We start from the raw sequence: 11,906 nt of genomic DNA, 5'->3' as shown, positions 1-11,906 counted from the left end.
ATAATATTTCTGACTGTCTGAGGCTAAATTGAATCGAATCGGGACTTTGAAAACCGGAATCGAATGGATTATAGAAATCAGTAATGATACCCAGCCCTAGTGAGCAGCCTAGGCAGGACAGAAGTGGATGTAGCTGTAATAGGAAAAGAACTATTGCTAACTTTTCTGTTAAGGCCTGATGCTTCTGAAATTCATAGCCAGCTCTGACACGGTGTCATCAATCTTTGAATGCTGAAAAAGCACATTATATAAATTATTATAAAATTTGTGTGTGCCTAACTTTTGTGGCGGTACGCCTAACTTTTTAAAGTTTTAAAGTACCTGTATGCCCATGGCAAAAAATTAGTCTAGAGCCCTGCAAACTGGAAGCTGGTTCCACAGAAGAGGGGCCTGAAAACTGAAGGCTCTCCCTCCCATTCTACTTTTAAATACTCTAGGAACAACAAGTAGGCCTGCAGAGCGAGAGCGAAGTGCTCTAATAGGGTGATATGGTACTACAAGGTCATTAAGATAAGATGGGGCCTGATTAATTAAGACCTTGTATGTGAGGAGCAGGATTTTGAATTCTGGATTTAACAGGAAGCCAAAACAGGAGAAATCTGCTCTCTCTTTCTAGTCCCTGTGAGGACTCTTGCTGCAGCATTTTGGATCAGCTGAAGGCTTTTCAGGGAGTTTTTTAGGACATCCTGATAATAATGAATTACAGTAGTCCAGCCTGGAAGTAATAAATGCATGAACTAGTTTTTCAGCGTCACTCTGAGACAGGATATTTCTAACTTTAGAGATGTTGCACAAATGGAAGAACGCAGTCTTAGGGGCCGAGTACAATAACCTCAGTTTGATCTGAATTAAGAAGCAGAAAGTTAGCGGCCATCCAGGTCTTTATGTCTTTAAGACATTCCTGCAGTTTAACTCATTGGTGTGTGTTATCTGGCTTCATGGACAGATAGAGCTGGGTGTCATCAGCATAGCAGTGTAAATGTATGCTATGTCTTCTAATGATGCTGCCTAAGGGAAGCATGTATAATGTAAACAGAATTGGTCCTAGCACTGAACCCTGTGGAACTCCATAATTAACCTCAGTGTGTGAAGAGGACTCTCCATTTACATGCACAAACTGGAGTCTATTAGATAGATATGATACAAACCACTGCAGTGCAGTACCTGTAATACCTACAGCATGTTCTAATCGCTCTAATAGGATATTATGGTCGACAGTATCGAACGCTGCACTGAGGTCTAGCAGGACAAGCACAGAGATGAGTCCACTGTCAGAGGCCATAAGAAGATCATTTGTAACCTTCACTAAAGCTGTTTCTGTGCTGTGATGAGCTCTGAAACCTGACTGAAACTCTTCAAATAAACCATTCCTCTGCAGATGATCTGTTAGCTGTTTGACAACTACTCTTTCAAGGATGTTTGATATAAAAGAAGGTTGGAGATTGGCCTATAATTAGCTAAGACTGCTGGGTCTAGAGATGCTTTTTGAGTAAAGGTTTAACTACAGCCAGCTTGAAGGCCTGTGGTACATAGCTGAATATTAGAGACAGGCTGATCATATTTAAGATCGAAGAATTAATTAATGGCAGGACCTCTTTGAGCAGTTTTATAGGAATGGGGTCTAAAAGACACGTTGATGGTTTGGAGGAAGTAATTATCCGGTTGTTCAGTCTGACGTCACTAGCCGTGTCTGGGTCTAAACTCCGCTGCAGCTCCATATATCAAACGATCACTATGGCATTACTGAGAGTTGAAAAACTGTCTAAAGTCTTTCATCTTTAATAAAATGATCAGCGTTCTGCTCTACCAGGTGTAACAATTGAGTTTAACATCCAGGCATCCATGAAAACGGAATTTATGACATTTAACGGAGTTAGAAGTTAGCAGGAAGTTAGCTCGCTAGCTTCTATCTAAATACAATATAGCATGTCCTGACTGCGGGGTTTTGGAAACAAATTCAAACGTACAGCTCTGTTATCACTTCCAGCATAAATGAAGACAGAAAACTAAACAGCAGTGACGTTTGTAGGGTTACTGAAGTTTTGCTAGCTGGTATATAATGATGTGCTACGTGACTGCTAGCGGCACAGCTATGTTAGCATAATATAAACAAGCTAACTTTTTTTCCACTCGATAAAAGTTAACGTGAGTGTTCTCGGTGGTCAGGAACAAATGTAATCGCATGGCAGTATCGCATGTAAAAGGACCAAACTTCAGCCAGGAGAACAACTGAGATAATCCATCCACAATACGAGGTTAGTCATTCATATACTGCTGCATGGGCTGGGCTGTAGTTACATCCTAAGGTTTTAAAAACTGAGCTTAAATAAATGATTAGCGGTAATAAAAGCCGAGGGAGGTCAACAGTGATCACTGACTGTTTTAGGAGCTTTTTGAGATCAAATAGAAGAAAATACAAAACATTAAACATGTTAACAACACAAAAGCCATATTAAACGCAGACTACTTTAGACCCGGAAGTAGGATTCGTCACGTCATCACTTAACGACCGGATTGAAGTTAACTCAGAAAGATCAATTGGAGAAAAAGAGTCTAACTTAATATCAATGGTACTAAGAGTAGCTGTAGATAATATTACATCTGTGGGATGATTACTGGTAATTTTTTCTCTAATGATAAAAATTTTATTTGTGAAGAAGTTCATGAAGTCATTACTAGTTAACGTTAAAGGGATGGTTGGCTCAACAGAGCTCTGACTTTTTGTCAGCCTGGCTACAGAGCTGAAGAGAAACCTGGGGTTGTTCTTATTTTCTTCAATCAGTGATGAATAGTAAGATGTTCTGGCTTTGTGGAGGGCTTTCTTATAAAGCAGCAAACTATTTCTCCAGGCTAAATGATGATCCTCTAAATTTGTAACACGCCATTTCCTCTCCAGATTACGAGTCATCTGCTTTAGGCAGATCCACATTTCACTGTTTTACTCTTTGGTGCTGTTGAGGATACTGTATTGTTCTTTCTTTTTTTTTTTTTTTTTTTTTTTTTTTTTTTTTTTTTAAATGACATCAGAAACAGCAGTATGCGACATTACGTGATGGCAGAGCTTCAGTTCATCCTTTGTCATTTTTTTTTTTTTTTTTTTTTTTTTTTAATAAATAGGACAGGGGGAATGGATGAGAGAGAGAGGGGGAGAGAAAGAAAGAAAACCAAAGGGGAGAAGAGACGGTGAGAAGGGGGGGGAAGAGAGACAAAAAAAAAAAAGAACTCCTGGGTCACCTGTATGGAGAAAAAAAACAAACAAACAAACAAACAAAAACAAACAGAGGAGACAGCAAACAACAAAGAGCAACATAATAATAGAGAAAACAAAGCACCATCACAATAAACTAGCTAGTCATAGATATCAGTATTTACTAAGTAATAAACGATATTGTGCAGCACGCAAGATAGACAGCGCACAGTGTGCTTTGAGGCAGCAGCCAAGAAAGCTTTAGTCCGCGTCTGTGAATACCCATGTGTGCATACCTGTGTGGATCAGCATGCTTGCATTCCAAAGGTTTCTCCATGTAATGATCTGCTAGGGAGTGTGGGGGGGCCACAGCCCCGTCCTCCAGGGTGTGAAGCGGGTATGGAGGAGATCAAAACTCCAGACATCCAGAGGCCCCCAGAACACAAGAGACCATGGAAGACCAACAGAGGGGCAGCCGCGCCACTGTCCCAGTAAGAGCTGAGGAGAGTCCCAGATGAGGGCTCGCCCAGCAGCCGCGGAGCAGAAGTCAGGGGGAGTTGCAGTGACGCGCCCGTGAGCTCCGCCGGCCCCCAGCTGCGCCTGAGTGACCGAGCCCTAGGCCGAGAGGCCGGGGGCACCCCACCTCCAAAGGGGCCCGAGCGAGCCCCAGGCCCCGACAAGCGGCCGCCAAGGAGTGAGCCGGTGTGTACCCGGACGCCCACCCCCAGACACAAAGAACCACCAACACACCGACACCTGAGGGAGTCCGCCACCGGCAGGGGAAGTGGTGGTGGGTGGAGATAGGCCTCCAAACCTTGGAGGGCCTGAGGTGTCCCCAGAGAGGTGGCGTCTGATACCCAACCTGACATATAGACACAGACATACAGGCACACACAGACACAAACATCCATTCCCACCCTCATGCTCTCATATGCACTCACTCCACACTCAACCAACGTGGAGACAGACATAAAGAGACGCTGTACACACAATCACACTCCCCAAGCGTACTCTACAAACCGGGTCTAGGTACCCTTGCCCCTGGAGGGGGGAATTGCACCCAGACCCAGGTGGTGTTACCCTTTTCCCTGCGGTGGGGAGAGGCAGACCGCCCCGACTCCGCAGTAGCAGGGAGGCCCCACACTCCAGACCGCAGTCGGACGGCCAACTCCTCCTACTAGCCCTCCCGCTCCAGCAGGCCGCAGAGAATGGGGGTGGGAGAAGACTCCAAACCTCCCTCCACCCGCTCATTGTAGTGTTGATGCATATGTGTTCTAAGGTGCAATTAAAACCCAGGAGGGCATGGAGCTACCTGCCAAGGAGCAGCAGGTAAGCGCATAGTCCCTCCTGCTAACCCTCAATGACTAAGTGTATTTAAAATTGAGAGGTGGGCAACGATGCCAGGGGTGAGGTATACACCCTGTATTGTTCTTTCTTTGTGATATTTTTATGTTTAAGTCTGATATCAATGAAAGAATCTGACTTTAAGTTTAATATTTTCATGTGTCTTTATTTTGACTAATAGGTGGTTGATTAATTCTCACAGTTGGTTTAAGTCTGTCACCAGCATGACTGTTAATAAAGGTTTGATGAGAAGGCAATGGCGTGCTGCTGCTGTCGGTCTTTTTTAGCAGAGTTTATGACGAGCCCTCGGGGCCAATCAGCCTCTCCGGAGGTCTAATCAGAGAAGACTGATTGGTGAAGTCTGATGTCAGATAACAACAGCAGAGAAAGCAGACAGTCCCGGTTTAAAGTGAACACATGTTCAGGAGGTTCATACATTTATAAGCTTATAATTTAAACTTGAAACAGCAGCTGAAAATGAAAACAGCAGAAACAAATGTCACCATGAACTTTGGAGAAAAACAAGCAAACCTTAACTGTAAATGTTCAGTTCCATGTTATCATCTGATTTAAGGTTCAGAGTGGGTGTGAATGATCGAAACAAGGATCCTAAACTGTGTCGGGGGGCAGAGACTTCTCAGTGAGCAGCAGATGAATGTGGAAGGAAAGTGTTTGGTCTCACTGGGCAGATCCCCTTTGAGCTCCTGATTTTTTTTTCAACATTATGTTTATTAAAGTTTTACATATATACATATATAAAGTACATACACAAACAAATTTACACAATAAACGAAACACAAGGTACATTCAATGAAAGCACTTCAGTCCATGAGACCTCTGACAGATTTTAAAGAATAATTTTCAGATTGCAGCATATGGTTGTGGTCCTGTACAGGGAATAGCTAGGCTGTCCCTGTCTCACACAGTAAACCAGATAGATCTTTATTCCCAATATACTGGATGTAGCACCCCCAAATTTTCTGGAAAATTTCTTGTTTATCTTTTAGAGTATATGTAATTTTCTCTAATGGTAAACATAAAGACAATTCTTTGAACCAATGTGAAATACTTGGTTTGCCAAGACTCCTCCACGTTAGAGCGATCACTCTCTTTGCTTGTAGTATTCCCATGTTTATGAAGATTTTTTCAAAATGATCTATGTTACACCCTACAGGATATAATCCCAGTAGGAAAAGTTTGGGATCCATCACAAGTTTAATTGACAAAATCTCTTTTATCATTGCTCCAACCTCTTCCCAAAACTCCTTTATTTTTGGACATGACCATAAACAGTGGAGCAATGTGCCCTTATCTTCTTCACATCTATTACAGATATCAGGAATCTGCATATTAAATTTGTTAAGTTTTTCTGGTGTTATGTACACTCTCATCAACCAATTAAATTGTAGCAATTTTAGACGTGTGTTCCCTGTCTGTGTTTGGGCTAGCTTACATGCTCTACTCCATTGTTCCACTGTCAAGTCCTCCTGTAAGTCATACCTCCAAGCTTCAAGCTTAGCAGCAGATGAATCAGGAGAGGATGTCATCATCAAGTTATATAATTCAGATATCATCCCTCTACCACTGGGGTTTTTGGTTAGGATTTTCTCTAATGTGGACAGCGGGGGAATATGTGTAAAATCATTATGATAAGACCTGATAAAACTCCTAAACTGTAGGTATTTGAAAAAGTGCTTTCGGGGAATATTAAATTTAGAGATTAGTTGTTCAAAACTTAAAAGTCTTCCATCACCCCCGAAAGCATCCTTCACCAGTCCCAGCCCCGAGTCTGCCCACATTTTAAAACCACCATCCGCCCTACCTGGGGCAAAATAATTGTTGCCCCAAATCGGGCTAAAAACGGAGAGGGGAGATTTTACGTTTAAATATCTTTGAGTGACATGTACGATGTAAATCGTGTTTTTAACTATAGGATTAAGCGTAATGTCTTTGAGTTTATTATATTTATCAGAGTATACATATGTAGGAAGTGGAAGCCTAAGAGAGAGACTCAATAGTTCTCCATGCGGGGGGCTTTTCTACAGCATAATAGAACATTATAGTTCTTAACTGGGCTGCCCAGTAATACCAAACCATGTTAGGACATTGCAGCCCTCCTGCATCAAAGGGCAAGTACAAAAGTGATAAGCGAAGTCTGGGACGCTTGTTATTCCATAAAAACTGATTAAACAGTTTTGAGCTCCTGATTTTTTATTTCAAACTGAAGCTCATTGAATGCCAGATTCCTGCTACACCGTCACACACCCACAGCTCTGACAGCTGAGCTCAACCAGCCTGACCAACCCAATGACTTCAAGGTTTCCTGTAAATCTAATCACTGCGCTCTTTACGTCTGATGCATCAGACGATTGTGTTTTATTGCTTTGATATAAAACTGCATCACTTTCATCGTGTTTAGTATCGTCATGTCCATCAGTACATATAAGGGTGTACTGTTATATTAAATATTACAGGTAATATTCAGTAATTTTGCAAAACTTTCAATCTTTGGACTTTCAAATAAAATCCATGAATTTCCTTCACCAAACTGGAGCACTGAGCTCTTGGATGGTCTGATGATGGTCTGATGAACAATAATTACTTGTCAGATCATTATTTACAAAAATGATATTACAATGAAAATGCCATTAAAATGCTCCAAAAGGCTCCAACAGCACAAACATGGTCCAGAGGTCCAGTTCAATCGCTCCACTTAGCTGAGGTCAAGCCTCGCAGACAGCTAGCAGCTACAGACACCTGTGTCACCGTCCACCTGTAAGTCAAAGAGGCCACACCCCTAACAAACTGCAAACCTTAATCCACAGGTGAGTTATAAAGCATTGTCCCCCTGTACAGGTGTTAGGAAGGGAGACATTATCTATAAAGACCAGTTTGTGTATCAGACTGTAAACATTTCTTTCTGCTGTTTTAACATGGGAGTCTATGGGGACTGACTCACTGCTGCCTCTGCTGGACGTCAGAGGAACTGCAGGTGTTGGCTGAAGACGTGAACAGATTGTAAATCATGAAGTCTTTGGAGCCGTGCAGCTTTATGAAGAATCTTTATTAACAAAAATAAATTAATCTGAAAGACAAACACCAAAAACTTTAAAACAAAGACTAAAATATGGAGCGAGACGATTGGTGAAGAGTGCACTTCTGTCTTTCTGAGCACTGTCTGTGTGAGCGCCCAGACCGAGTTTAGGTCCTCATGAGGAAAATGTGTGCGAGTGGTCAGTAGCAGCGCAGGAAGAAGGTGTTGCAGGCTGTTCCTCTCAGACAGTCGCAGAGCCGACCAATCCGAGGTCCGTGCTTCATCGCACACCGCTCACCCACATCACACTGATGAAGACAGAGAGAGAGGATTCAGGGTGCATCACAATGGACCGATGCAGAATCACACGTTTCCTCAGAAAAATAAAGAAACACTGAGAAACATCTGAGGGTCACGAAGCTTAAGCACTGACTGCCCACAGGTCCTGGACTCACCGTCACAACATGAGTCGAGGGTTGGTGAAGTCAGGCACTCACGGCTGCGTTTGTCCTCACAGCCTTTTAAACTTCCTCTGCTGTAGAGTCAAAACTATGATGTAGTTGTATAATTTGTATTCTGAGTTGTAATCTTTGTCAATCTATATTTTTAAAAAAGAGTTACATAACTAGCTAAAGTAAATGTAAAAAGCCTCTCTGTCCTGAGCTGAGCAGCTCTAAACTTTGGACTGTAAAACCAGTGCTCGCTGTATTTTCTCTGGACTGGGCTCCAGTTCGTCTATTATTTGTCCATCCAGGCTCTCAGCCTCTGATGGGTTTAATCATCACATCAGCCCCATCCTGTGAGATTTTACTGATCACTTTTGAAGCTCTTCAGCAGCTCAGAACTGCGAGTCAGTTCTCAGCCTCGGGTCCTTTACGTGGTCTTTTTTCATCACGACCCCTCAGAGGCGAGATTTCATGATCGTCTCTCGTCATTCATGATCCTGAATCATACCAGAACTTTTTTTATTTGGATCTGCGCTCGCTGCTTTCAGTCGAAGCACTTTGGAAACGTTCTTTCAGAAGATGCTTAAAAAAATAAATAAATAACATCGTGTCAAAGTGTTCTCACCCGCGGGATCACGCTGGCTTTTTTCTCCACAGAGAGACCGGCTGAGCTGTCAGCTTCATCCAGAAGACCCTGCAGAGCTTCAGCCTGCACACACACACACACACTTGTAAAATGAAATATTACTAGTGTCACAGATTCATCTCTGAGACTTCATGGGGAAACTTTATAAATTTTAAAAAGTAACTTACAGAAAACAAAAACAGCAAACATTTAATAAAAAATAAAACATGAATGTTTTCTCTCCTTAAATCCTCAGAAATATGAATCTCATTCAGTTTGTGTCTGCGGACTCAGTAATAGCTGTGACTTCATGTATATTTTGGTTTCAGTCTGTTTCAGTTTTACCGTCTTTAATTTATTTTTCATATTTCACTCTAAAAAAACTGCTGTTAATTATCTTTATTTTAACTGTGCTTCGTAGCACACTTTGTCTCTTGTACTAGTTAACAAAGTCAGAATCAGGTTTCTCATCACATGATATTCTACCTACAGTCAAAAACTGTATTTTATTGCTTCCTTTAGTCGGTCTTTAAATGAAGCACAAATGTCATCAGATTAAACATTTGAATCTTATTTGATTAGAAAACACAAGCAGACCTTTTCAAAATAAAAGACATACAAAGATCACGTATGAGACAGATGACTCACCAGCTCACTGGTTGTGAGTCCGAGGGTTGGGTCATCGGGCGCGGACAGCAGGTGGCTGTTGTCTGACCTTTGGCCTTGACAGAGAGATGTCAGCACAGACAGACAGACGGACAGATAGACCACGGCTCGTTTGCTCTCCATCTCCAAAAGCACCTTTAAAAACCTATAAAACAATCAGAGAATGAGTTTCTCATGTCAACTGTCACTAAAGTCACGAGAAGGTGAATAAACTCACTTTAAACTAATAAAGGTCCTCCAGGAAGGTGTCACAAACTCTTCTTCTGTGGTGTCTGGTTTCAGTCAGGTAGTTGTTTCTCTTTAGCTTTTCCTCTCCCTCTCCTTCCTCCTCATGAGTGTTGGTTTGTCTGTCTCCTCTATTTATACCTCCACCTCCTCCGCCTCTGCCTCCTCTCCGTCGCTCAGATTATTCATGTATGCAGCTTATGAGATAAACTGTGTGGATGTGCTCTGCTGTGATTGATGGCGTGTCCGTGAGTTCATATTAAACAGGTCGATACTGAGTGTTTACATGAATGTTTACCTGCTGCACAGAGGTCAAAAGGTCACCGTGTGACGCACAGCTGAAGAAGAGGAGGACTCGTGTGACTGCTCATCAGGTGGAAGTGTTTTGTCCTTAATGATCACGCTCAGTTCGGGCGTTCGCGCTGACTTAAAGCCGCTTTAATCGCAGACAAATAAATGCTGTTTTCTTCACTGTCAGTGTGAGCACATTTCATGTGTCTATGAACAAAACACTGCATTTAACAGCTGGATGTGGTCATGTGACATCACCGCTGCATCTGCATGAGAGGGTGAAGTTATCAGCTAAAGTTTTCCAGCCTGAATATTAAAGGACTTCACACAGATAGCTGCTAATTCGTGCTCAACACCATCCAAATCAAAGAGTCGAGTATCACGGACCGGAGCTCCGACTTCTTGGATGGTCTTTAAATCAGTTAGTGTGTAAATGTGTGTTCCTTATGTCGTAGTTTGTTCTGACTTACTGACCACGCTGTGCTGCTTCAATGTTATGGCATCGCTAAAACACTTTAAGAGTTTAATCTGGAAATATGTGGCTGTATATGGCTAACAAACGTGTTGTTGGGATCAGCTAGCTGAAACCATGAAAACATGTGGTTGCTGTTAAAAGACGCTGCTCTCCAGGGGCCATGTCTAATACCTGGACTCTTTAGCAGCTTCTGTTTCCATCTGCTCATTAAACGGCCGCACCTTCTCGTCAGAGGTCAGAGTTGCTCACTGTTTTGTTCACTCAGTGTTGTTTAGTGATGTGCCGTACGTGATGCACCTTAGCTGCCCTTGGCTCAGAGTTTGGTGATGACGCAGAAGAAACCGTTTGTGCCCTTTTCTTTGTCTGATCTGCATCACGCTGCGACCTGCAGCTCCGCTCGTTCACGCTCCGCTTTCATCTGCACTCTCATTAACCACTAAATGTCACACCACCGCCGCGCTGACGGATGAAAACCTCACCTCTCCACGCCAGCTCTGCCGCACCGCTTCATTAGGAATGCCACATCGACTCACATTCCCTGTGTTTATTCCACATGTACAGAAACGGAATTACTGAACATCAGGCCAGCGGCATATAAATGATGTTTAATATCATTACATCACACAGTAGATCATGAATACGTATGAAGAACTGTTTTTATTCATGAATGTTTTTGTTTCATGGTTTCAGGGATTTTTCTTGATGATTCTGTCTGATGTTATTGTGTTTGTGTTGTTTGAATTGTTGCCATGTGTTATCATGGATGATGTCAGTGGGTGTGATGATGCTGGAAACGCTATGTCCAGATGAACAGGATCAACTTTTGGGGGTCCTTAGGTTTTTGCATATTTGTCACACAAATGTTTCATTTAGTGTCCGACAAAAAATAATTTAAAAATACAAAATCACCAAGAAAAACCCAACAGCACCAAAGAGAAAAACTGTGAGATGTGGATTATTAAACATTAGGTCTCTGTTGCTACATGAGTTAATAATTGATCAACAAATCGATTTACTCTGCCGTACAGAAACCTGGTTGCAGCAGGATGATTATGTTAGTTTAAATGAATCAACACCCCCGAGTCATTCTAACTATCAGAGTCCTCGAAGCACAGGCCGAGGGGGCGGCGTGGCCGGTAAGACAGCACCCAAACACAGGACTCAAACAGAAAAGGATGAGCTGAAACAAAAAGCTTTATTTCTCTGACAAAAACACCCAAAAGTAAAAGATACAAAAAACTCAGGTCAGGAGGGAAACAAGCGGAGGGAGACTGAGGACTAAAATACACACAGGATAACGAGAGGATGGACAACAGGTGGGAACACAGCAGGAACAAATACAGACTAACAGGGAAGGCAAAACTGAACACACTGGGCACAGGTCGAGAGACTGTGTATATACTGGACGTATCAGTGGTGGACAAGTAGAGGAAGACGGCCGTAGTGACAAATGTAATGATGCTGAATGAGAACACGGGAAACTGGAGGAGTACCAAGGGCTCAGAGAAGAGCTGGAGCCGATGTGGAGGGTGAAGGTGACGGTGGTCCCAGTGGCGGTCGGAGCACTCGGTGCGGTGACTCCCAGGCTAGGCGAGAGCTCCAGCAGATCCCAG

General features: G+C 42.7%; 1 protein-coding gene across 1 annotated transcript; it reads right to left on the bottom strand.

Moving 5' to 3' along the window:
• Positions 1 to 7,582: 7,582 nt before the first annotated feature.
• Positions 7,583 to 9,648, bottom strand: cart4 (cocaine- and amphetamine-regulated transcript 4). Its single transcript, XM_086280599.1, has 4 exons — positions 9,520 to 9,648; positions 9,285 to 9,447; positions 8,637 to 8,720; positions 7,583 to 7,873 (listed from the first exon to the last, which is right to left on the bottom strand). Exons 2-4 carry the CDS (start codon positions 9,423 to 9,425, stop codon positions 7,766 to 7,768), a joined length of 333 nt encoding a protein of 110 aa, XP_086136725.1. The 5' UTR covers positions 9,426 to 9,447; positions 9,520 to 9,648; the 3' UTR covers positions 7,583 to 7,765.
• Between the last annotated feature and the right edge of the window lie 2,258 nt (positions 9,649 to 11,906).

The sequence above is a fragment of the Aulonocara sp. 'chitande type north' Nkhata Bay genome, linkage group LG22, assembly GCF_057382095.1.
Source record: "Aulonocara sp. 'chitande type north' Nkhata Bay isolate Kocher_YH1m ecotype deep benthic linkage group LG22, A_spYH_male_GT1.1, whole genome shotgun sequence".
In the NCBI taxonomy this organism is placed as follows: domain Eukaryota; kingdom Metazoa; phylum Chordata; class Actinopteri; order Cichliformes; family Cichlidae; genus Aulonocara; species Aulonocara sp. 'chitande type north' Nkhata Bay.
Note: the sequence above shows the minus strand (reverse complement) of the source record. Positions and strands in the feature narration are given on the sequence as shown.